At 35.8% G+C, this 26,197-nt stretch overlaps 2 protein-coding genes across 2 annotated transcripts in view; one reads left to right on the forward strand and one right to left on the reverse strand.

The window, feature by feature from the left end:
* Positions 1-26,197, forward strand: part of heca (hdc homolog, cell cycle regulator) — a 111,257-nt gene that overhangs the window by 30,175 nt on the left and 54,885 nt on the right. The window contains exon 2 of the mRNA XM_018112561.3: positions 15,678-15,774. Coding sequence (XP_017968050.2) covers positions 15,678-15,774 — 97 coding nt within the window. The remainder of the gene's footprint in view (positions 1-15,677; positions 15,775-26,197) is intronic.
* LOC115563262 (uncharacterized) lies at positions 10,830-11,960 on the reverse strand. The gene is made up of 4 exons (XM_089265703.1): positions 11,563-11,960; positions 11,409-11,500; positions 11,212-11,347; positions 10,830-11,032 (listed from the first exon to the last, which is right to left on the reverse strand). The coding sequence occupies exons 1-4, from the start codon at positions 11,669-11,671 to the stop codon at positions 10,938-10,940; spliced, it is 432 nt and encodes a 143-aa protein (XP_089121829.1). The 5' UTR covers positions 11,672-11,960; the 3' UTR covers positions 10,830-10,937.

Genomic DNA, 26,197 nt, shown 5'->3' on the forward strand with positions numbered 1-26,197 from the left:
TGCGCCTTTATTTTGTTATCGTATATATATACTATATTTTTTTTTGTGATTTTTGCCTTTGCTTTAACAATTTTTTATTTCTTTGTTGTGTGCTCTACAAGTATTTTTATCTAATATATTATTAATATATATTATGTTTGCTTTATCAACATTTCAATTTGTACATTATATACTTATATAGTTATATGTTTAATGAAAGCGCAAAAATCTTAATTAAATACGCTTGTACAACATGGCAACCCAATAGCCGAGCTTATGTCATGATGACGACAATTCCGATACAGATGCAGATTCTGGGCGCCATATACCGAGTATACATACATGTATGTATGTATGTATGTATGTATGTATGTATGTATATTTGATATCTACATATATGGAGAACTGCAGCGAGGCAGCTGTTTTCATTCAATTTGGTTTGTGCGGATTTCTGAGTGTTATTCATAAGTAACAAACGAGTGGAAACAAGATGTTTTTCTTCTTCTTCTTTTTCTTCCATCTTTTCTTTCTCTTTTCATTGTGTTGTCTATGAGGGTCTAGAATTAATTGTGCCAAAGTTTGGGGCTAGCTTATCTGGCAGCATTTCTGTTGCTGTTACCGTATGAAAAATGCCCTTTGCTGTCATAACTTCAACAACAACAACAACAATAGCAACAACAACAATTACCTGCAACTAAGCGTAGCTGTCGTTATTCTCTGGCTACCTGCGGGTTTTTTTTCTCCTTTTGTTATCTTAATAAGAAATCTGGTGGAAAAAAAGCATATAAATATCGTCTAACATGTTGCTAGGGCTTAAGGGCTGGGCTCGGCCTAAGCTATGGCCTCCCAGCACTTGCCACATTTTCATATGAATTTCATTTAATTTTTGTCGGCTCTTGTCTCATTTGCATGTTTTTCACTTAAGCAACTCGCGTTTTCACTCCAATTCACAAGCGGCCAACACGTCTGCGGGTGGCCCCCCAGGCACATACGTATGTATATGTACATATATAGTTGACAATTTGGCCAGTTGGCCCTGACATTTGAAGCGGCATTTTGTGTTTGATGTTTGTGTGCTCTGAGGGTGCAACGCGATGGCTACGGTAGCTAAAACTAACTACATACAACTATTGCCAACGTCATCTTGCGTGGGCCAACATTTTGGTGTTATATGTATGTATGTATATTTCGTTACCTTTCGGTCTTGGTCTAATTATGCTGACGTGCTGCTGGTCAGGCGTACACCCGCCACATGACTTGACTAATTTGGTTGATGTGCTGAATGGAGTATATGGGTTTTATATGCACACATTGATATACATATATGTATATATACAACTGTGAAGAAGCATCAGAAAGTCGTTGACGGCCGTCTGTAGCGTTTCCCTCCCTCCCCCTGCATTTTAATTAATTCGTATTGCAATCAGAGGGCTGCATTTTGGCCAGCTAATTTATTTTTATTTATTATTATTTATTATATGCGACTGCTCTTCAAACAAAAAACAAAAAAAAAAGAAAAGGTCGCTCAACTGTGAGCGCTCAATGCGCACTAATTTTCCGTAATTTTTCTAAAGAATTTTCACGCCAACGCCCATTAAGCATTGACAATGTGTTGTTGTTGTTGTTGTTTGTTTTGTGGCTGCTGCTGTTTGACTTTTGTTTTATTGTCTAATTTGCAGCTGAGCTGTGAGTGCGTTGACTGACCGCACGAACACATTCAGAGAGCTCAACACAAAGCCAAATATAACTAAATTACACAATTATTGGGCAAGGCAAACACTTTTTGAAGAGCTACACGACAATTGCGCGACCGGCAGCAACAGCCGCAGCCGCAGCAACACCGAGCGTGCCATAAAAGCCTTGAATTAATTAAAAATCTAAGCCTATGCCGTGGCTCATAAATAACAAGGCAGCAGCAGCAGCAGCAGCAATAATAACAGCTACAGTGGCAATACCTACAAATAATGTTATTTAATTAACAAATATAATGAAGCCTTCAAATTGACTCGAGTAATCTAGCACTTGGATACTCTATAAAAGTCTAGATAAGCGAGCAAATCAAATGTGTTTAGAGTGTAGATCTTTTCGAAATCTATATAGAGTACAATCTAATGAACACATGTGTATGTCTTATGAGCTTTGCCCATGCGGGCAATTAAAATGTACAAAAAGTATATTTTTTTTGCTGTTGTTGTTGTAGTTTTGATCTATCGAATCTAGTGGTATGTGCGCGCCTAGTCTCTGAGCAGTTATTTGGAGGCGCATGAAAAATGTTTGTCGATTTGTTGTTGTTGTTGTAGTTCGTTGGCGGCGGCGGCGGCGGCGAACTTTAATTGAATGTATAAATCACGCGTGTGTGCATTCAGATAGACAGATCACAGACAGTTTTGCCGAAGTTGTGGCTCACATTTACCTCGTTGCCCGTTGTCTTGTCTCTGGGACTTGAAGCATTGGGCCTGTCATGACATGTGTCAGCTAGGAGCTGGCTAAATGCAAGCGGTTTTTTTTTTGCTTCTTTCGATTTCGTGTTTTTGGCCTACACACATGGGTGGAGTGCACAAATTAGATTTGGCCATAAAGACAGTTGCAGATACAGCTCAAGATAGACTTGTAGATACAGTCAGAGATATAGATACGTGCGATAAAAATGTTAGCATTTAGACTAATAATTATTTGTTGAGTGAGAAGTTGGAGATAGAAACACTTAATTCAATTCTGTATCTAGATAGATACATTTGCGGATGTTAATAGGCATATAGAAACGTTTATAGATACAAATGCATATATGGATACAGCTAGAAGATTTTTATATTCATATGGAAACATTTATATACGTACTTACACGTACTTATATAGATACAGACACAAACACATACATATATAGTCAAAGATACATGTAGATAAAAATCTGTTATAGCACACTTACATTTCAATAGTTACAGATACTTATTCAGATACAGATACACAGATAGAACCAATAACATTTATAAACAAAGATACCTATATAGATACAAATACTAATACTTATGGATACAAATACATGTACAGATGCAAATAATTCTATAGATACAGCCACTGCTATCACATGCATGATAAAGACACATAGATACAGCTACATTTAGCAATACAACTAAAGCTACAGATACAAATGCACGCACAGCTCACAGAGATACGTGCGGCGAACGCCTTTGTTTGGCATCCGAAATAAATTGCTACAAAAATATTGGCAATTGGAATTAATGGCCAACGCTTAACAGGCAGCAGCAGCGGCAGCAGCCACTGCCACAGCTCCTCGCTCGCTTGTTGCCTAATTATCTGATGAATATTTTTTCTACAATTTTGTTTTTGTTTTGTTTTTCTCTTTCGGCTTTTTGCGTGTGTTTGGCCAACGCCCAGCGGCAGCAAAAGTATTCAAAATCTGTTGTTAAGTTGGCTCAAATAGTTAAAGAGTGCCGCTGACAGCTCAATTTGTTATTGAGATAGATCGAAACAAATGCGCGTCTCGAGCGTATTGTTTCGTTTGCCAAGCTCTGCTCAGCTACGTTCCCATGGCCCAAACGCCGCTATTTGCGCAAAGAACTAACCAAACGATCTTCAGTTAGTCAAAGCCAAATGCAACTAGTTTTACGCATGAGAGTTTCAGTATTTTTTTTTTTATAATTGTTGCTTGCGCTGCTTAAATATTTGATGGACATTCCATGAAATGATTTTGCACCGACCAGAAACCTAATTAAATGTGCATGTGTGTGCGTATGGGATTGTATGTATGTGTGTGCGTGTGTGTGTGTGTGTGCATATATATTTAGCTAACAGCATTAATTAAATCAAAATCAAGCGATTAGATGTCTCGTCTGGTTCTGTTAACACGTGTAAATGAGCGTCTGGCCATCGATACATCTGACTGTCTGTTCGAGTGTGTATGTGTGTGTGCATGTGTGTGTGTTGTGCCAGCAAACAAACTAACAAGCAAACAAGGCGCAGACAAACAACAGCCAAAAGTCGTTAAGCTCTTTGCATCCCAGTCGCAAATATTTGCTCAAATCTTTGCGCCACACTAACGAAAGACAGGCAAGGCTCTCACTTTTTTTTGTTTTTTTTTTTTTATATTTTTCGTGCTGCCAGCCCTATATCAATAATTAACAAATACAAAAATATGATATATGTATGTCTGTGTGTGCGTATGTAAAATATATAGGCTCATACTAGCACATGCACAACTTGGGGCAATTAATTTGACGCCTCTGGAAAATGTCTACACATGTTGCAAATACAAGAAAAAAGAGTGCAAAGCATCGACTGTGCCTAGCAGGCAGATACCCTATATTAAATGTATTATTGGGAATTATTTAATAAATTATAGCATTGGGAATGCATATGAAATAAACATTTAAATGTGGTTTACATACAGGAAATTAATAATTTAATTAACTATTAGACAAACTTATAAATTCTTTATCAATTGTCACTTCGCCTGCTATGCATTGCTTTACAGGGTATTCAAGGCAGAGAAAAACGCAGCACAATCTACACCAAATGCTAAAACCCATTTTAATTGCAAAAAATACAGATACTGTGCGTGTGGCATGAGAAATGAAAAGGGATCAAGTCACACAGGTCCCAGTGGTGCAAGTCGCCTGCTAGCCACAGTGCGGCCTGCTGGCCCGCATATGTTTCGTATCTATGACGCAGTCCGTCCGACAGTGTCTGTCGCTAGCTATCTGTTGTCTGGCTGACTGTCTGTCTCTTGGTTTTTTCGTTGTTTGTCTGAACTTGCCACCGCAACACGCGAACGCGCCGCAACCACATGCGCGCCGACTGCCCCAAAACTCACATCTCCTCACATCGAAAGCAGAGCAAAACGTGGGGCAAGTTTTCGCATTTGGCAGCCGGCAGTCGGCAGTTTGCAGTCGGCGGTCGACGGTCGACGGTCGACGGCGTTGGGTAGTTGGTCTATAAGACTGCATATAACACCATAACGACCATAACACTACTAACATCAAATTGCATATTTGTCCAAAGTAATGAGACTTTTCACAGCTTGGCGCGCCAGTGTCTTGCCACTTCTTGGCCCGCCGCCTCTCTTCAACAGTCCACGCCCACTTTTGTCTGGCATGGGGGCCAGCGCAGCGTGAAGTTGTCCACAAGCAGAGCAGCCGTTGGCTCTCTAGCATAGAATGCATTATGGGAATTTTGTGGCATTTTCATTAACAAGTTTGTGTGCGTGTGTGTGGCTGTCTGCATGCATGTGTGTGAGTGCGAATGTGTGTGTTTTTGCGGCATTTTTAATTTGTTTGCGATTAACACGCGAACGTTAAAAATTTTAAGGCACACATACTTTTTCGTCTGACTCATAAAATTATGGATATGTGTCGCAGATTATTAAACTAGAAAGACTTATCGTTAGTTATAAATAGTTTACAAGTATGTATATATACATATATATATTTATATATATAATTATATATGAGCAACTCAATAGTGAAATAATTATTCGCTAATCTTTATGGAAATTCGTTATGTTTTTAATAGGGCAATAAATTTGTTGAATGCTCAAAGCATATCAGAGTAAAACTCAATAGAAATTTTATGGAGATGAAACATAAATAATTTTAAAATATTTTAGGCAAAAGAAAATATAATAGAATTGAAAAATAAATAAAATTAAAAAATAAATAAAATTAAAAAATAAATAAAATTATAAAATAAATAAAATAAAGAAATAAATAAAATAAAGAAAAAAAAATAGAAATAAATAAATAAAATAAAATAAAAAAATAAATAAAATAAAAATATAAATTGAATTAAAAAAAAAAGTAATTGTAATAAAGAATATATTAAAAATTATTTAGTACAAAAATTCAAAATATAAAAAAATACAAAATGTTAAAAAGAATAAAATATTAAACAAAATTAAAAATAAAATGAATGAGTATAAAAAATAAAAATATTCAAACCTATATTATTGTAGACCTTTTTTTTATACTTCTAGGCAAAATTTGCGCCTCAGAGGCAACGTTAAGGTGCTCTTATATTGTAGAGCTGTGTGGCTGGCAGCTGCGCTGAAATTTATAGCGTTAACTTATGAGGGTGCCAAAGTAACGTAGAGTAGAGTAAATCCAAATGAATTCCTTTCTTTTTTCGGTTTTATGTATTTATTTGCGGGTATTAGCTATAACATGGGCGAGTGGAGGAGCCCGCCAGGACGCTGCCTGCAATTAATTAACGGCAATGAGAGATGTTGCCGTTGCCTTTATGGCAACTAATGTGCGTTGCTTTTGTTTCTTTATGTTGCAGCAACATATTGCCGTATTATTTGTACGGTTTTTTTTTCCTTTTTCTTCGGCTTTTGTATGCTTTTGCTTGGCTCGACTGGCCAATGTCTGGCTAATTTTCTATTTATTTCACCGCACAACGTGCATTGCCGTCTGACAGCAGCTGTGTGCATGTGTGTGTGTGTGTGTGTGTGTGCTCCACAATCAGTCTAATTTATGAGTTTCTTGCACTTTCAGGCCAAAAATCGTTAAAGCGCCCGAATGGAAACTTTAACTGGACGCTCTCTTGTCATTTAGTTTAGTTTATTTTATTTTATTTATTTGAGTTTTATTTTTGTTGAGCTTAAAGTTTGAATTCGTGTAGCTGACCGCACCCTGGCTCAGAACTAGTTTAAATCCACTCGTAACTTCAGTCCATTCGCTCATCAACTTGGAATTGACTCTAATGACATTCACGTTTCTGTTGCATTTCGAATGCCAATTGCCGATTGCCAGTTGCCAGTTGCCAGTTGCCAGTTTGCCCGTTGCCTGGCACACGCCTGGCAGCCTGCTTGGCTACTGGGCTTAAAGTTCAGCACGGGGTCGGGAGCTGGAGCAGGGAGGGAGGGAGAGAGCCAGTGTTGCTCCTTTGGCCCGTGCGTGTTGTCATTGTTTGTATGCTGCATGCTGGAGCTGTTTAAGAGACAACATTTTCCATTTAGCTGCAGCTGATCTCATCTGACATGGCCTTTTAGCTATGATTTATGTATGCGCTTTTCTGCTTCAAGTGCATATACTTAAATACACTCGATTAAGGGGTATGACGATTTTTATTGTGCTGTATGTGAGACAGACTTTTGGATATGCGTATGTATATACATATATATACTCTTAATCAGCTTTAAAAGCTTTGAAATGCAGCTCATATCGGTGGCTATTCAAGCCGGATGTTATATAGAATATATGACTATATATTTATGATTATATATAGTTAGTATATATATAGTAATGAATATAATATAATAAAGAATGAGCTATTGTTTATTTTATCAAATAAAATTTTATTAAAAAAAGATGATCGTATTTGTATCTCCTATATACAACCGATATTTTTTGTAGTGTATTTAACATTCATTAACTATATAAAATTTTCTACATTTACAGCTTGTTATTGTTTTATGGGCGTCTTTTGTCATGTAGGTTGTTTAGCAATTGTTGTTTTAATTAGCTTGTGTATTGATCTTAAAAAAAAAAAAAAAAAAAACAGATAGAAGAAAAATATGCAATATTAGTTATATTGCTTTTATTTCTTTCCTTATTACTCTACTATATTAATTAATTTACTATTTGTACTTGAACGAGACACGATTGGCACAAATGCATGCATAAATTTTGTAACATGAAATGCCAATGAGACATTTCTTCGAGCTATGATAAATTCCAATTCAGCATCAATGTAAATCACAGTGCCGACTGCAGATTGCAAACGGTTTGCGCAATTAATTTGCGCTGCAAATTTTCTGCAAATTTTTGTTGCAATTCGATATCTGCTGAAGATTGCACTGATCAGATATGGGATAAACGCTTGGCCATATTGGGGCTATGCCACAGCAACAACAACAACAACAACTACAACAATTATTAAGCGTAGATCGGCAGCCAAACGATCGAGTAGAAAATTTGGTTTCACATTACACATTGAAAGGAAAAAACTTGTTGCTGCTGCTGCTGCTGCCGGGTGGAAATTGTTGAATGCATTTAGTGACCATTAATCAATTTGCAGTCTCGACGCTGGCGATTTTCTGGCGGGATTTGTGGCCAGTAAATAAACACCCGCTAAAGCGAAAAGCACGCTAGTTAAAGCAACCAATTAAACTGCACTTTTTCGTTGTTTTTTCGTTTTTTATTTTACTCACCGTCTAGACTGTGTTTTATGTTTGTCGTCTCGAATTACTCATAATTTGTTATATGTTTAGCAGCTTTTATTTTCCATTTCATTTATGCAAATTGTCAATAATAATTCACATTTGACATAATCTTTATAAATTGCCCAAAATTTTCAGAAGCTGTGAATGTGAATATGCTTCAAGTGATTCCACCCCAGGCACAATTGCAGCTGAAAATGGATTTGTGTCTGTGAAATGAAAGTCAAATGTTGATAAGAGACTTTTTGATATTGTATTTAAATTTCTATTTCATTGATATTAAATTCTTTTAAACTTCCTGTAGCTGCATCGGAAACTGAAAATGAGTTTTAAAAGAATTTTTAAACAAGTTTTTGCTTCTAGTGAATAGTACATAGGCAAATGTTTAGCTAGTTTTTATTTCTTCTTTAATTTTTCATTAAAATGTATTCACAATATTTATTAAATTTTCTTTAACAGATAACCCTTGCCCTTTATTTTTACTAATTTTACTTTCAATGGCGAAGAATTGCAAGCAAAATGAAAGTAAAAAGTCAATTAGAGATAATTTTCGTTATTTTCTGTGAAGTTGGTTTTTTTTTTGTAGTTTTATTTTGGCTTGTGGCTTCAACTTTGCCATTTGGAATATGCAATGCAATAATTCGCTTCCTCGCAATCGCAATGATTCAGTTTTAGCAGTTTTTTCCTTTGCTTTTTGGCTTTTCCCGGAGGCAACAAATTGGCAGGTAGCTAATGTTGTAGTGGCCTACTGTGTGTGTGCGTGTGTGTGTATACATTTCGTAAAGTTCAAGCCCGAGGCTAGCTGGCTGTCTATAGATGTTTGACGGGGCGTGGCTAACCAAGTAGCCCAAGTGGCAAATTCAATCAATAACCAGCTATGGATGGAAGTTGCAATTGCAATTGCAACAAAATATATATATGTATATATATATGTATATATACATATATAGAAAATACGTCAGCGCACACTGAAAATTGAATTTGAATTTAAATTTGGATTTTGTTTAGTTTTGGGTAATATTTTTTTTTTCTTTTCTGTGTCTCTGAGCACAAAATTGATGTGAAAAACGTGAGTTACGGCAATTGCACGAAAATTGTGTACGTCCGCGCTACTATTTGATATTTATTTATATGTATTTCGATATTTATGGCTAGGTGTGGCCCAACAACAATAACTGCAATTAAATTATCAACAAATCAAATAATATGACAAATTCTTTTAGCCAAAAAAAAAAAAAATATTTGGCAATTGGCGCTTGTAGCTATTAAGGTCTCTTTTGGCATTTAGTTTATAATTGATATTGAATTGATTTGCATTGACACAATGGAAGAGGCAAGCGAGTTCTCAATAATTTAGTTAAATCATTCGAGCTTCGCCCTGACAACAGACCCAATTCAAATATATATGAATACATATGATATGCATTTGAATCAAAGATTATTATATTAATTATTATGCTATATTTGTTTAGGCTAAAACTCGTTTCTTGAACACTCAATGCGAGGTTTGTACTACAAAAGTAGTTTTTGACATAAAAAGCAACAAGTTTGAAATCTTTTAATGCCATTTGAAGCATAATATTAAACATATTTTGTCGCACGTTTCGAGTGTTTTGCATAAATTAAACAATTCACTAAACACAAGATTTATATATACGAAAGGGTTTATAAGACCTGCAGTTTACTTGCTAGATATAGCTAAATACAGGGTATTTCATAGTCAAGCATTGCGTATTTCATTTCGATACACACATATCGGAAGCAGCTGACAGAAACTTGGCAATTCAATCTATTTGATGATGCCTCACAATATTCATACGCCACGTTGTACGAAGCATCGTTTGTTGCTATGGCAAGCTATAGTCAACATCTGTGTGTGTATGTGTATGTTTGCATTTGTGTTGCAAGCGTGCATTGCGCTTGCACCAAATTGAAGCATTTCACATTTTTAATTTGTACGTGATAGGGCAAATACATAGTTGTTGCCTGCTACTCGATGATGCTCGAGTTCCATTTGCTTTTTGTGCTCTTGCTTTTGTTTTGATGTTTGAGCACAGAAATTATGCAGCAATTGCCAAGCAGAAAAAGTGCTTTTGTTGTTGCTTTTGTTGTAGCTGGCAGGCTGCCTGCCTGCTCCTCCCCCCTCTTGATGTTGCATGCTTAACTCCCAGACAAATTGTCTCTCGTGTCTGCTTTGTCTGGCAGCACTTAGCACGTGATTGAAAATTGCAACGGAATGAAGTGATTGCAAGCAAATGCAACAGCAACAAAAGCAACAACAAGGTTTAGTTCTTATTGCATACAATTCATTTCGCATTCATTTCACTTCAGTTTTTGCATTTCATTCGATTGAATGTTGAGTTGGAGATATTTGTAGTACCTCCAAATTTGGAAAATTACAGGCATCGCATTTATGTTGTTGTTGTAGACTCTTTGTTTTTGGCATTAAAAGCAAATTTACAAATTAGTGTGAAATTATGGCCAGCAAAAAAAAAAAAATAAAAAAAAGGCACACACAAACAAGAACAGCTCAAATGGCAGCAATAACAACAAAGTAATTTCGCCGAAAAAAATAGGAAGAACAAAAAATATGAACGAAGTAAAGCAACAACCACAGACAGCAAACTCACCGAATATAAAAGCTGCTAAAATAATATGTAAAGAAAACAAAAGATTTGAAGGCAGTTCGTATGTGAGACGACTTTTAAATACACTTTAGAATTTAATAATTTGCAAAATGTATTTGATAATATAATTTGTATATATATTTATCAATTATATGCTAGTGCTTAGCTCCTCCATCATAGTTTATTGAACGTTCCCATTTGCATCTTTCACGATACGAATAGACCACAACCCAAAAGTAAACGCTGAAAACTATCATAAGAGATGTAGATTGGAGATATAGATATAGATGTATAGGTGATATCGACTCATACAGATAGATGGAGATATATAGATATATAGAGAGATAGAGATATATATTGATAGATATAGATGTAGATATATAAAGATAGATATATATATATCAATATGGATATAGATGTCATATATACCTGTTGTAATTAGTATGAAGGTAATTATATAGACGCAGAATTCACATGTTGCAGCCATTGTAATAAAATACATAATGCTGGTCACTAGATGTATGCCACTTGTTATCAAATAAACCAAGAGAAAGTTTGGCGATTTCTAAGTATTTTTCTAGTACATATTGATGAACAAACATATAACTTTTTATATTTTATCTTACATAAATAACGCCCATTAGCAAGAAAACGTTGCCAATCAAATATATCATGCCGCCCAAGCGACTCACTATCAAGAGCTTATTTCCAGAGGACCCTGCTTTAACGACAAGATAAACAGGCATAAAATATTTACAATCCTTATTAATTCAAACTTACATTGACCCAGGCAAATGGCGTAAAATGATAACATAAACTCAAATATATAGATGACAAAAGAACCGCAACGCAAATCTACGCAGAAGCAACATTTCTTTAAGGGTTGCATTTTGATTCGACTTATAAAATACACTTGATGCAAAAGTCATGGCCTAGCTGTAAGGCCCTGATCTAGGCTGGGGCATACATACACACAACAAGTTGTTTAGCCGTACTACACGGAATTTCCAGCAAGGTCAAAGTCAGCTGCTCGGAACCACAAAAATACACAAAAAAAAAAAAAAAGCCAAACAATAGCCGAAAAAAAAACACACAAGTTAAAATGCTCTAGACCCAAATGAACGTTAAAAATATACCCTAAGTAATGGTTTTTCCGAGCTGGTGGGAAATTAAGAAGTTGTAAAAATGTGTAAAAATACCAAAACGAACTTGTTCTGATCGTGATCAAGAATACGTCCATTGATATACTGCCTGTGGCATAATCATACCAGGTTTACCCATACTCAACAGTTCCAGGGTATAAGCTAGCCTTGTATATGTAGTGCTTGGTTGTGTTATATGTTTAATATTCTAATTTAGGCTTTGTTCTATGAGCTGCTAAAGATTATGCATAACGGGTGGGCGGGGGCGTTGGTGGTTAGGGGGAGTGGCCGTAACTCCAATTTGACAAGACAAAGTCGTTGAGCGTCTCTATAAATTACAGTTCGTTCAGCTGGAGGAGTCGACGCTGCGGGTGCTTGGCATTTAAATGGAGTAGATATAAATTTATATACTATATATATGTATGTATATGTTTATTTGCTATATATAGTATATATATGTGTATCCATTTACCTTTCGCGATACTCCAATGAATAAAATAACCATTCAAACAGCTTTTAATTAACAGTCAGCACTGGCAATCAGCGACGCACGTGCGTTCTGCTGGCCCCACCGAAAAAAAAAAACAGAAACAGAAACAGAAAACTGAAAATGAAAATTAAGCCGGAGAGGCATAGCCATTAAAATTCATTAGCCATATGCACATCGGCCGCGCTTTTATTAATAAACAATAAAACACATTAAAGAAACCAAGCCAAAAAAAAAAAAAAATATATATATAATTTAAATGATGAAACGAATTTATGAATTTTTGGCAACGAGAGCAGCTGCATTGGCAGCTCGATTGGCCAAAATAACAGCGGCTAAGAAACAAAAAGGTCAAAATGCTTTTTTGGATTGTCTGCTACAATTTCGCACGCTCTCAAAGGCTTTCAAAGGCGTGGCCCTTCGTTGGCCCAGCTAAAAAGGTTAAGAGGGTCAAAAGTACATTGGGGGCATTACTGTAGATCAATTATTTTTTGGGCTTAAAATATTTATGTTAGTTAATATGTAATTTGTGGTTAAGTGAAGCAAGAAATCAATTTTTTTTTAAATGTGTTATTTAGAAATGTATTCAAATTTGTTTTTTTTTTTTTTTTAATTTAAATATAAAAAAAATTAATTTGAAAACATAATGAAAAAAAAAGCCAAAATATATGACAGCACACAAAAAATTGTAAATTAATAAAAAATAAATATACATATATTGAAATCTAAAAAAAATTAATAAAAATAAAATATATAAGATAAATCTGAAAATTAAAAAAAATATATTTATATTATATATTTATTTTTTTAAAGTGTTACAAATTTTTTTTTTTTTTTATTTGATAGTTTAAACCAATTTTTTTATTTTTATTTTTTATTTGATTTATTCTTTTAAAATAAGTATATAATTTTTTATAAAACGTAACGCATATAGCTTTATTCTTTTTGATGAGCGTGTATAGAAAAGGTTCTTTTTGCTCATCCATATCTCTTTCTCTGCCCTCTCTCGACTTAATGACGTAATTGTCAAGCCTCGCCGTTGAACTCGCCTTGTGCTTGCTTAATTGTGTAATTGTTTAAAAATAAATTACAATTTCGTTTAATTTCGTGTTGATAAGCGTGCATATGACTAATATTTTAGCTTGCCGTTCAACGGGGTAGGACGGTGTAGAAACGAAGGCACGTAGACAGTCGGTCTGTTATACTTATTTCTTGTTTATATCAATTGTTTTTTTTTTTTTTTAAATAACATTTTTAATTTTTTTTTTATGCCTGTTATATAATCGAGGCATGAAATGCTGTATAAATATAAATAAAGCGATATATATGTATGTATAGCATTTGTTAAATATAAGATAAGTACACGCAGAGAGCTGAGTAGCTCTCTGAGTATTTCTAGATAAGTACATTGTACTATCTTTATAATGATGTTAGACTATTGCTATATAAATTTCTATTTTGAGGTGCGAGCAATGAGACTGTGATATATTATTTACTATTCTAAAATTGAGTCAAATTGCGATCAGGCTGACTAAGAAAGTAAAACGCTCGAGTTGTTTACTATTTCTAATATTCAAATAGATGTTGAATGCATATATGTTTATTCTCACACATACTGGTCTATCCATATATAGCGCTAATCGTTTTACAGCACTTAAAGTTGAGTATGTAAAAATAGTCGCTACTCATAGTAAACGTTAATTGTTATTGCGCTAATTCGATAAGGGGCGTTCGGCTGCTATTGGGTTCAAGTTCGGGCGGGCGGTTGCTGTGCTGAAGGTTGCTCCCACCCACTCGCACACACACACACTCTCTCCCACTCTATCTCTCTCTCTCTCTTTAGATAACACTTTGCATAAATAATTTCAACAACTGAAATAATATTTTAATCTATTCAATGTCAAGGTCAACCGAGACACACAACAAGAAATTCGTTTGTTTTGCTCTCGACATTTCTTTTTATTCTTTATTTTTTCGCTTTTATGTACTCTCCCTCTGTTTATTTTCTGCTCGCCTTGTTGTTGATTTTTTATTTTTCTTTTTATTTTATTGAGTATTGTTGATAACTCTATTTGCTTGGGCTTTACGTACAGCAAAAAAAAAGTGAAAAAAAAAAACAGCAACAAAAACAATAAAATTCTTCAACAGTCCGTGACAAGGCGAAATTCCAACAACAACAACAACAGGGGCCAAAAATCCAGCTTTGGGCATAAAATTTGCTTTGTGTTTAATTTTATTTATAACACTCAGTTCAGTTAGTAAATAGAGTATTATGCTTTTGTAAAGTGTTATATACAATATATATATTACAGAAAAATATATGTCTTCCGCTGTCTAAAAACATGAGCGAGTATCATGCAGTCAGTTGTGCACGATTGAAATATGTTTTTGCTGTTATGTGTTTAAAATTGGTCAGTTATTTGTTTTGTTTTTATGATATATACTTTACTTTCCGTTTTGTCTAATTCAAATAAAATAGTAAAAAGGCAAATTTATTACATTTTAGAATTTATGACTCATGTGCGTAGATAATGCAGCTTGGTTTTGTGTTTGTTAGATTCCTCCCTGTTGGCCAAGATTAGCAACGGGTAAACAGCTGTTTAGTGTGCCTCACTATGGCCGGATCTTGGAGTTGCAATCGTCACGTATTAGCTTAATGAAAGCCAAACATTTTACATGTAACATATGTAGCTTTTGAATAGCTTCACTTGGGATATGCGATTGGGGGTGCCTCTGTCGCCTCTGTTGCCTCCCATAGCCAATGTAGTTACGTGCGCTTTGTGGCTAAAGGAAATCTTTATCTGACGGCGACGTCACTTTGTGCAGCAAGGCACATGCAATTTCCGTTGGCTGTCAACTGCCAACGTATTCGATATGCATTGCTATGATGCGAGAGAATATCGTAAGAAAAATGCTGTCATAATGTATAATACAATATATATAAAAATGTATATACAAAACATAAGCATATTGCAAATATACCCTGCAGTGTGTGGGCGGAAATGGGTGTAATAAAAAAGGTAAAAGGCAATTGCTAAGAGAACATCATCTGCATACAAAGTCTGGGGCGGAAATGTTCTTATTTATTTTGCTGACGTTCATTTATGCAAAATTTTCTTTTAGCTATAAAGAAAAAAGTAATTCTATTATAGGATATGCTGCAAGTTGTGCATTCCTTTCATAAGTATCTTATGCATATCTATATATTTATATTCTGAATTGCATTTGCTTATCATATTTTGTTTATGTTTTCTTTCTATTTACAGCTCCACCTCTGGTTGCAATGGCATCTTCTCACGTCGCGTGGATTTCTCATCATTCAATTTGCTGCCAAAGACGCGTTTGAATTCTTATCAAGTTAAGGTGAGTTATTGCCAACGATATCTATCTATTGTATATAATGAATAAGTGAAAATAGTCAGTTGCTCATTAATCAGCAATGCGAACTACAACTCTAGCTGACTTTAGCTATTTTCATACTCTCATTGACTCGCTCACTCGCTGACTTATTCACATTTCTTGATTATACTGCATTCATTCATTCACAAATGGTCAATTCGCTGGGCTTTCAGTTCTTGGAAGTTACCCACAATCATAATATATATGTATATGAAATCGCCTGACTTGGCAAACTAGCAATTGGATATGGTCTTGGGACAGGCCATGGCTATGTTAGGGATCTTATGGGTTAGGGGCCAGCTGCTGCTGCTGCTGTTGCTGTTGTTGTTGTTGTTGTGGCATTGTTTGCATAGCGCAATAGTTTAGATAATTTGCAGATGTTGTTGTATCAGTCAGCCAGCAAAAAGAAAATGACAAAATTCTATGGAAAAAGCTGTACAAGAAAATTGCTGGCAAAAGTTTTTTGTTGTTGTTTTGGCTTTTGTTATTGTTTTCGGTTTTCATATATGCATGTTTTAGGTGTCACATAAAGGAACTGAAATATGTGAGTTTTGTTGTTTGAACTGCTTGGCGATATCTTTCTAAGCGAAATAGAGCATTTAGTAAGTGATCTAAGAAAAGTTGAGGTTATAGAACTATGAAATTTTGGTTGGTGTTCGATATCATTATTGGAAGAAGGAGAGTGAGTTGAGGAGTGAGCTAGAGGCTGGAGGCTTCAGAGTAAAAAATATTTTAAATTGAATTATTTAAATATAATATTAGGATAAATAAATATATTAAAATTGAATTTGTTGGATTAAAACATTAAAATTGTTGGATTAATTGAATAGAATATAGTATTTATTTATTAACTAAGATGTTTTTTAAGGCAGTTTTCATTTAGAATGAACTAGTTCATTAGACACTCCAAAAAGTGAACGCAGGTTCCAAACCCATATTCAATTGAGGCATAAAAAAAAACTTGTCCTGTCCATGATATTGAATATCTTAAGTATATAAACAATCTCTCCCTTGCTAACTAGTTCAAGTAAACTTCCAACCCCATTTAATTTATTTATTATATTTATTTAATTGATAATAAATTCTTATTATAAACATTTATTTTTACTATAAGCAGTTTGCTACTTTGGACTTTGCCTCCCATATTAGAGTATTTGTGTTTCGTGGTGCTCTTGTTGCAGCCTCTGGCTGTGGCTAACTGTGTATTAGATTACTGTTTACACTCTCTGTTGTGCCAATGTCGGCATTTTTTATGGGTGTGTGTGTGCTAAAGGACTGAGGCAAGCAATTTTGAACTGCATAGTGTTTTGATATGTTGCGGTTTTTTTTTTCCATGATTATTATTGTTATTATTTATTATGGCTGATAATAGCTATGCGAGAGCGGATATTGAACTGTACGCCATTGAGCAGACCGCACAAGTTGTTCGAGTAGCAATTAGTTGAAGCTGTAGAATGCATAAATAGAAAATGTAAAGCTGCGAGAGTTCGCTTTGAATATTTTATGACAGCTACACAGACATACATACACACATACATACGCACACTCTCGCAGGACACAATAGAAATTGCCGAGTAGATAATGTAAAAAGGGTCTGGGTAGGGGTCTGAGCGGGTGAGGGGCAACACTGTGCATGTTTGTGGCTACCTGTCGCTGCAGCTATAACTGTATCTGTATCTATATCTGTATCTACATCTGTAGCTGCTGAATCCCTAGCCAACTTATGTAGCCCATCTGCGCCCAGCTTGGTGCTAGCTTTTGTCTGCTTCAAAACTTTACAATTCAATTTTTATCCGCCTCTCTCTCGCTCTCTCTTTATATCTATGTATATGTGTGCGTGTCTTATATCTCCAACTCTCTCCCTCTCTGCTCATCTCTTTCTTTATTTTGGCAGTCTGCCGCTTGGCATGCATTTGAAATTGCATTTTGTATTGAATTTATAAATATTTAATGCCATTCAAAATGCCATGCAATCGCCCAGACTAAACGAAACCAAAACCGAAGCGAAACGAAACGAAACCAAAACCCCAAACTGATTCTGAAGCGTTGGCGTATTAAATTTGTATAAACCTTGCCATGACTAACTGTCTAGGATTTGCCTCACAGCAAAGGATGTCCAAAAGTTGGTTTTTCGTTTGCTGCTTAAAGCAACTCAAGTTTGTGCTCATCATATTAGCTGGTGCTTGGCTTGGTGCTGCAATTTCAAGAGCTAGGAAAGTTTTTTCTTTTCGAGGCGAACAAGTTGAGAGCCAAGTTTTAGTTTGGAATTGCAAACTGCGAATATGGCGGGACGTAACTTTTTTAAAATGATAAAACCTAAAGAATTTTTTTGTTGTTTAGTTTTGTGCCCGAATAGCTTTTGGCATTTTGAACAGATTGCCGATGGCGCAGCGCTTGAATATTGTTTGCTCAAAGGATTAAGTTATCAAAATTGGAGAAGAAAACTGGTTCTCTAATAATTAACACAAGTCAACTTGTTAATCATTGAGCAATTGGCAGCAGTTGATTCCCAAAAGGGTTGTTTGTAAGCCGCATCGCTGATTTTTTAATCAGCGTATATCATTGACTGGCCCGCGGGTCCCTTTCGCGGGATCAACTCGTTCCGTCAGCTGTCAACATTTTTATTAACCCTCAACGAACGAGCTCGTCTCAGCTCTTAATCAGCTATAATTATAATTACCAAATAAAATGAGAAATGAAAAAAAAGTAAGTAGAATACCCAAGTTAGGAAAATGTTCCGGGTAGTTTTTAGCGTGTTTTCATTACGACTTAAGTCAACTTGTTTCGTCATTTATTACGCTTCACATTGTTGTTGGCACATCTGCTAATTGTTGTTGCTGTTCTCTGTCGGCAATACCCTTTACTTTTCCATTCTTGTTTCGTTTATGGGGTGAAGTCCCACATTAATGATTAAGCGTGGAAAATTGCGTGATTGTTGCGTGCTCTTCTACTCCAAGGTATGAAACTGATGACGAGCATATTAGATTATGTGAAAAATAATTTAGTAGATTTTTCAACAAAAATTATTTTTTATTATTATTTTTTATTATAATTTTTTATTATTATTTTTTATTATTATTTTTTATTATTTTTATTATTATTTTTTTGTTCTTTTTTTTTTCTTATATATTTTTATTATTATTTTTAAAAATTATTTTTATTATTATTATTATTATTTTTTTTTAATATTATTTTTTTTTTTTAATTATTATTTTTTCTTATTTATTATTTTGTTCATTAAACTATAATCATCATTTAGTTGCGTTCCTGCCGTAAGACGTTTGTATCAATATGTTAGAACTTAATTTACTATTAAGTAAAACAAATTGCTCTCAAATGCAGTAAGGGTATTCTTATATTATATGGCGCTCGTTTATTTCGATTTCGATTTCGATTGCGCTTGCGTTGTTTAGTCTGCCAATCAATCTTTGTCTTTGCTTGCGAAAAAAGTCTGGTAAAAAGCGAACTTTAAGCAAGAAAATAAGTTCTGTTCTTGTTCTTGTTGTTGTTGGTTTTGTTGTTTAAATGATTGATGAGCACGACGTTCATCTGGCTATTATGGCGCGCAGATGTCGTGAATTGGAGCTGAAATTCGGAATATGCATATATGTAGATAAATACGATACGCAAATATTTGCACAGACATTTGCTGGCTATTCAAAAAGTTTTTAATTCTTACGTATTTCTCTTATTTTGAGAATGTATAAATGGAATGTGTGTAAAAAAAAAATGGAAGATTTATGAATGTGTAAGTTTTTAGAGGTCATTGATGTCAGCTGCAAGGTTTTTCCGTTTCAAACAACTGGGGGGCTTACAGTTTGAAGTATACAATGCTTAATGTGATATGAACATTTATGATTTAAAGTGCAGTTGAATGCCTTAATAGTTGCAGCTGATGAGGTGAAGAATAAATGGCTTATTTAAGATGAAGCATGCTAAGTAATCCTCATGTCTAGAGAATTGAGAGAGAGAGAGAGAAATAAAAGATTAGTCGAATATTAATTCTCTTACGAACGCATTGCATAAAACCAATATACTTTTTCTCACTTCATGAGCGGGCATGGAAAACATTCCGCATAGTTTTTTGTTGCACGTCAGTTGACACTCTTGGAAGGAAGTGTTGACACTTTGAAGATTGATTACTGCACTTTTGTGCATTTTTTGTATATTCTTGATGCCCTTACCGCTGCCAGCCATTTTGTTGGTCTGGCCTGAACCCAAAAAATATTTGTGTGCCTGCCTGGCGGCCTGCCTGCATAGGCGTTTGTGCAACGTGCCACATGAAATGCGTCTCGTAGGCGCCAGTCCGAGAATAATTTATGCAATTTTGAACTCTTCAAAAGGCAAACGAAAAATTGCCCAACCAAATATAATATATTTATGCATGCTGCATAGCATAGCAACAGCTATCAGTGTATGTGTGTGTGAGCTTATGTGTGCGTGTGTGTGTATTCTCGTGTGTAGTTCATTTCCATGCAGCATATAGTTTATGGCCCGAATCACTCATCGTTGCTTTTGACAGACATTTTTGACTACGCTTTGCTTTTTGGAAGTTTTATACCCTGTTTCCTCAAAAGCTCGAAAGGGTGTTCAGAATTTGTGACAGCTTTATGATGCATTATAATTCATCAGGTGTGAAAGTCAGTTTGATGTGTAGCTGCATTCATTTCAGAGCCTTGATTTGCTATACGAGTCAGGGGAGCTAAGCGCTTAAAGGGCATGTGCTAGTCGAGCATATTTAGTTTATTATATTGTTGTGGCTTATATTTTGGTTTATTTAAAGTGCCTCAATTTATGCAAAAGTTCTGCTCTAGCCGCGCCCCCATGCACACACACACACGCACACATGTACACACACATACAGGTAAATTGTGCTTTGGGCCATGTTTGCTACGTATTTTTGGAGTGTTGAGTGGCGTCTGGTATCTGGTGGCTGGCGGAGTCTCTAGACTACGCCGGAGTTTTGGTAGTAGCTCTCTGTCAGCTGTAAGTGATGGGCGTTGTTGTTGTTGTTGTGCTTGACTGGCTTTAACATGACATTTATTGTAACTGTCGCCGTCGCCGTCGCCGCCGCAACGCAGCAACGCAGCAACACAGCAACATTGTTACAGGTTGTAAGTTGTTGTTGTCATTTAAGCATTTGATGTGCATTGTGGTAGACATGCCCTGCAGCAGACGGCGCCAGCAGCAGCGGAGGCATCATTGATAAGTTGTAGTCGCAGTCATTGTCATGGCAACATGTTGCCAGCATTTGCTGTTGCAACGTCTGACAGACAGATTAACAGAAAACATGCACAAATTTATAAGCATACATATATACATGTCTGCACACATATATATATATATACTTCTTTATATGTATATCTGTTCTTATCAAGCTCTCACATAGTCATTTATTTCAATTTTTGCATCTCTCGCGCAAATTGCTGGCAATCATATGCACACGACTTGTGCCTGTGTTTTTTACTCAAGTGTCTGCCACAAGACGTTTGTGTGGCAAAATGAATAATTATGCTGCCGCTGTTTTGTATCCTTAAACTCGCAGTCACACTCAAGGCTCGCACAATCAAACGGCAGTGTCTTAAGACGTGCCAGCTGAGACGTGGCATTGTTTGTGCCTGGTTTTTGCTGCTTAATTAAAATTAGCCCAAAGCGCCCACAAAGCGCCTACACTCACACTCACACACATTTACACATTTTCTCACGTATAGCCATTGAGCTCTACTCGTACTTGTATTAAGCGCAAACCAAACATTTTGTGTGCTTGTGGGCAGTTCAATGTACGGCTTATGTCCTTTAGCATGCTTTTTTGAATGGCATTCGAGAGGAAAATTTAATTTCAATTTTCTCATCAAAATGCCTTTGTTGTTGTTGTTGTTGTTGTTGTGGGCTGCTGTCAGTTTCGTTAGGTGTCCCTTTTTTTTTGGCTGATTGTGCCTACAACAGACAGGCGCAAGGATAATGTCGGCGCACGCACACACACACACATACACGGAGTGAGAGTGAGAGAGAGAGAGAGAGAACGTGTGCTGACATTGAAATGTTGTTGAACTTTTGGGCTTTGCACATTTACAAAATGTCAAATTTTTCTTGCCACAGGCTGTTTGCCAGTTGGCCTGGCCTATGCATTACATATGAATATTAGCTCACACACACCTGAGTGTGTGTGTGTGCCGTGTTGAGGTAGCTTTCGTATGTGCTAATTGTAACGACAAATGCGTCGAGCGACGCATTAAACAAATTAAAAATGCATTGACTTTTGATGTTAACGAGCGTGTCACACACACACACACACACACGCACAACAATGTACTTGTTTAACCTAAAAACAAAAATCACAGCAACAACAATAACAAAATAATAACAAAAGCTCTTCAATGTCTGCCCACACGTTAAGCGTGAAACGTCATTTGCATTGCCACCATCAGCAATTAAGCATTTGTTTACAATCCCCCCAACAACAATACATAAAAATTTAAATTAAGAAAAAAAAAAACAAAAAACAGAAAAAAAAGAATGAATAAAAAATAAGCTATAAAATATTTATACATGTACGTATTTGGTTTATTCCCGCTCAATTGCAATCGGTTTAAGTATTTCTATATCTAGCACCGTCTCGGCTCAAGCTTCGAGCACTCTAAAGCTGCGAGACGTTTCCACACCCAAGCCCAAACAGCAATAAAAATTAAAACCTCGTCTGGCAATTTTTACTTTATTTTTTATGATTTTATATCAATTTAATGTGCTCTATAATATATGCATGTATGACATTTATCGATAGAAACAAAAGGCAAGCATTGTTTTATGTGGCTTGTCTATTGGTCATTAGACATGAACATAACTGAGTAGCTTTTGCCATTCAATAACAAATTATATATCTAAAATTCTTGTGAATAATGTGAGACGAAAGTGAAATACAGATTTGTTATGTTATGATTACAGTAAAGACGGTGCCTGACTAAGAGATACTGTTAAAGGCAGCTGCTCTTAAATTTATATTTGTCGATCATATGAAAATATTCAAGTTATCGAATTAGTTATGCGCTGTTTAAAGATTTTAGAAAGTTATCGATGAGAGGATATTCAATATCATACAAGATCTAGATCGCTATATGTATGCCTGAATATTAGGACAGTTATCTCATGCCTCCTGCTGCGTATTACGTTAACAACTCATCATTTCACGTTGGTAATTATCGAAATCTTAAAATAGTATCGCAAGTGGTGCCTGGAAATACTTGAAATACTTGAACTCACCAATTTCTTGTTCATTGAAAAAACTTTCAAAATAAGTGCACAATTTTGAAGTTATTTAGTTTATTGCATTGGGCGCAAAAGTTAATTGAATTTAGGGCTCGGCCCGACAGACGAGTGTATTTATTGTTGCATTGTTTGCCGGCAGCAGCAGCAGCAGCTGGTCGCTGCAATTGCAGTGAACCGCAACGGTTTGCAATTTTTCAAGTTAACGCTTCATTTGGCTGCAAGTGAAATTGGCTGCGTTTTGTTAGCAGGAGGGGGAAGGGGGCGCAAGTGCGTTTGTGCGAATCGGGCTGAGACGTGAATTGTGGCAATAACAATTAAAGTGTCGTCTGTCCTTAAAGTTATTACCTTTTTGCGATGGTTTATTGTTTATGCATTCGCATTCGCATTCATATTTATATTATAATTTGGTTAAAATTTACGCTTCGTCTTCCTTCTTCTGTTCTCATATTTTTCGCTGTTTGCTGGCAACTCGAGCGGCGACACAAGTCAACAAACTTTACGACAAACAATTTCATGTGTTTATTGTTTTCACATTTTGTTGTTGTTGTTGTTGTTGTTGCCGTTGCTTGGCTGCTGCAATTGAAGCCAGACTCGAATTTAGCCTCAGTCTGAGACTCGTTGTATGACAGCTGACTGACATAATGTCCGCTGTAAGTTTGCTTCCATTGCGCCCGCCTGATGAGCAATAATGATGTTACTAATGATCATGTGGATAATGATGTTGTTGATGATGATGATGATGATGATGATGATGACGTTGACGCTTCAGTCGCATCGGCCGAGTGTCAAGCATCTGACAGCGCTCCCAAGTGCTCTCTGTGACGATCAAACTGCCTTTGTGCCGCTAATGACCCAATGTGCAGCAGCTCACTCAAGACAAGCCCCATTTGCCACCAGAAACACATGTGGGTATATGTACATATGTATGTGAATTTGTGTAAGCTTTATATTGTGGGCACGTTTTTCTTGGGAAAACAAATCTACTTAATTGCTGAAAAAAGGTATATAATGTGTGTGTGTGTGGAATAGATTATTAATTAATTTTGCTGCGGTCAATTAACGATAATCTATTCTAAAACACTATTTATTTCCTAATCGAGTGCTGTAAAATGTCTTATTTTCTCAGTGTATATATTTGACGTAAATATATGTATATATATATATATCGATAACATCGAGTTTTAAGATTCTAAGTAACTATTACCATTTGAATCGTAAACCAAATAGTAACTAAATTTTAATCCAGACGAGTAGTCTCATTTATCTATATGTTTATCGATAAATATATAGATATTTATGAATATCGAATATAATCGACACACATTTTTATCAATTTTTAAATGTATTTTAGTTCGCTTTGCCTTTATCAACACATTAATGTTATCGATAAATTGAATTTAATCGATAGAACTTTTCTTATAGCTTTTATGGATATCATATATTGACAAATTATTTTAAAATCCGAATTAAACTTTCATTTGTACTTTATCTGCCTAAGTCTCTCATTTAACGTTCATTTTTAAGGAGTATCTCACATCATCTCCACTCACATCAACTTCATTTCTCCACTCATTCAATGAGCTGTTGTGTGCACTTGATGCGTTAGTTTGTTGAAAATTGTTTTAATCGTTGCAATAATTTGCAATGACAGCTTGAAGATTTATGTGCGCCACCGATTGCATTTCAGTTTTTGGCGAACATTTTAATTAAAACCAAATGCCGACGATGACATAATCCCAGACTCTAGACGCTGAAGTCGACACAGTCATTAGCCACCCTCAAAAGCGCGTCTCGAGACACCTAACAACGAGACCAGAGCTACGAGAATTGTAGTTTGTTGTTGTTCTTGTTGTTGTTAGTATTGTAGTAGTTGTTGTTGTTGGCGGATTGTCTCGCCCCCAGATGTCTATTAGAGAACTGTATTCGCATAAGTATTTAGGCTGGCGCTGTGGACAATAAATCTGATTAATGTGCAAATAATTTTCGATTCAAGGCAAGTTCCATTGGCAGCTCAACTCGACGCGACTCGAGTTGATTCGCCTCGCCTCTCCTCGACTCGCCTCGACTCTTGTATGTAACACATTTAAGTGGCACATTTAATTTTGATGTTTGCGTTGTTCACTTGACTTTGATTTATTTTCGGTTTTTGTCTTGTTTGTTGTTGTTATAATTGTTTTTATTGTTATTGCTGTTGCATGTTATGTTTTCTTCTTTTCTTTTCTTTTCTTTTATTTTTTTTTTTTTTGGCCACTTACAACATTTTCTTTTTTAATTGCGGCTGTTTTGTTGTCAACATATGGCCAAGACGCGCTGCTGCTGTAATATTCATGCGAATTCACAAATTTTTTCTTCTGCTCATACATTAGCACAGTTCTCTCTTTGTGTGTGTGTGTGGGCGCTACGCTTGAGGGCGTCCAAATCATATAAATATGTATATTTTTGTTGTTGTTGATCTGCTCTCTTTATTTCGCTTATTTTATTTTGCAAGTTTTGTGCGGGTCGCCTTTATATGCGTTAATGAAAATAAATTGCTTAATTTGTAGAGTTTACATAAAATTAAAAGTAATTTTTCACTCGCCACTCTGAGCTGGCTTGCCTTAGCATAAACAAAGCCATAAAAATCACAATTAGAGCGTGCATTTTGTAGTGCAGTGTAATGCTATGCTACAGTAGATGTCCTTACGAGCAGCTGTATGCGGTAGAGCATGTGCATGTGCATATGTATGCATGTATGTATGTGTGTGTGTGTGTGTATTCACTTGTTCACAGGTCCGGTGCAATTTGCAATTTATTTGTGTTATACCCTGTAGGCAGTTAACTTGCTCTGAAAGGGTAGATTAGTTCTTAGCAAATACTGATAAGAGGCAGGGGAAGATTAGTTACTGTAAGAGTACAAGATATATAGATAAGGAACAAGAGGAAAGATGATCTCGACTCCAGCTCGCCCGCTAGGCATACAACTCCGCCTACAGGGTATTTCCTAGTCATGCACTTCCTGTTGTCCAAGCACTCTTGTTGTATTTATTTCTGTATGCGTATTTTATATACTCTGTTATTTTGGCGCTCACTTGCAGCTGGCTGGATGGTTGGCTGGCAGGAAACAGCCGCCAGTCATCCACTCAGC

Source organism: Drosophila navojoa, chromosome 2 (genome assembly GCF_054131105.1).
Source record: "Drosophila navojoa isolate 15081-1374.11 chromosome 2, UAZ_NAV_1.0, whole genome shotgun sequence".
Classification (NCBI taxonomy): domain Eukaryota; kingdom Metazoa; phylum Arthropoda; class Insecta; order Diptera; family Drosophilidae; genus Drosophila; species Drosophila navojoa.

Coding starts and splice junctions, on each gene's coding strand:
- LOC115563262 (XM_089265703.1), bottom strand. CDS start 11,671: ATGCAACCCTTAAAGAAATGTTGCTTCTGCGTAGATTTGCGTTGCGGT. Junction 11,501..11,562: donor CGCCATTTGCCTGGGTCAAT/GTAAGTTTGAAT, acceptor TCGTTAAAGCAG/GGTCCTCTGGAAATAAGCTC. Junction 11,348..11,408: donor TGCTAATGGGCGTTATTTAT/GTAAGATAAAAT, acceptor AAAAATACTTAG/AAATCGCCAAACTTTCTCTT.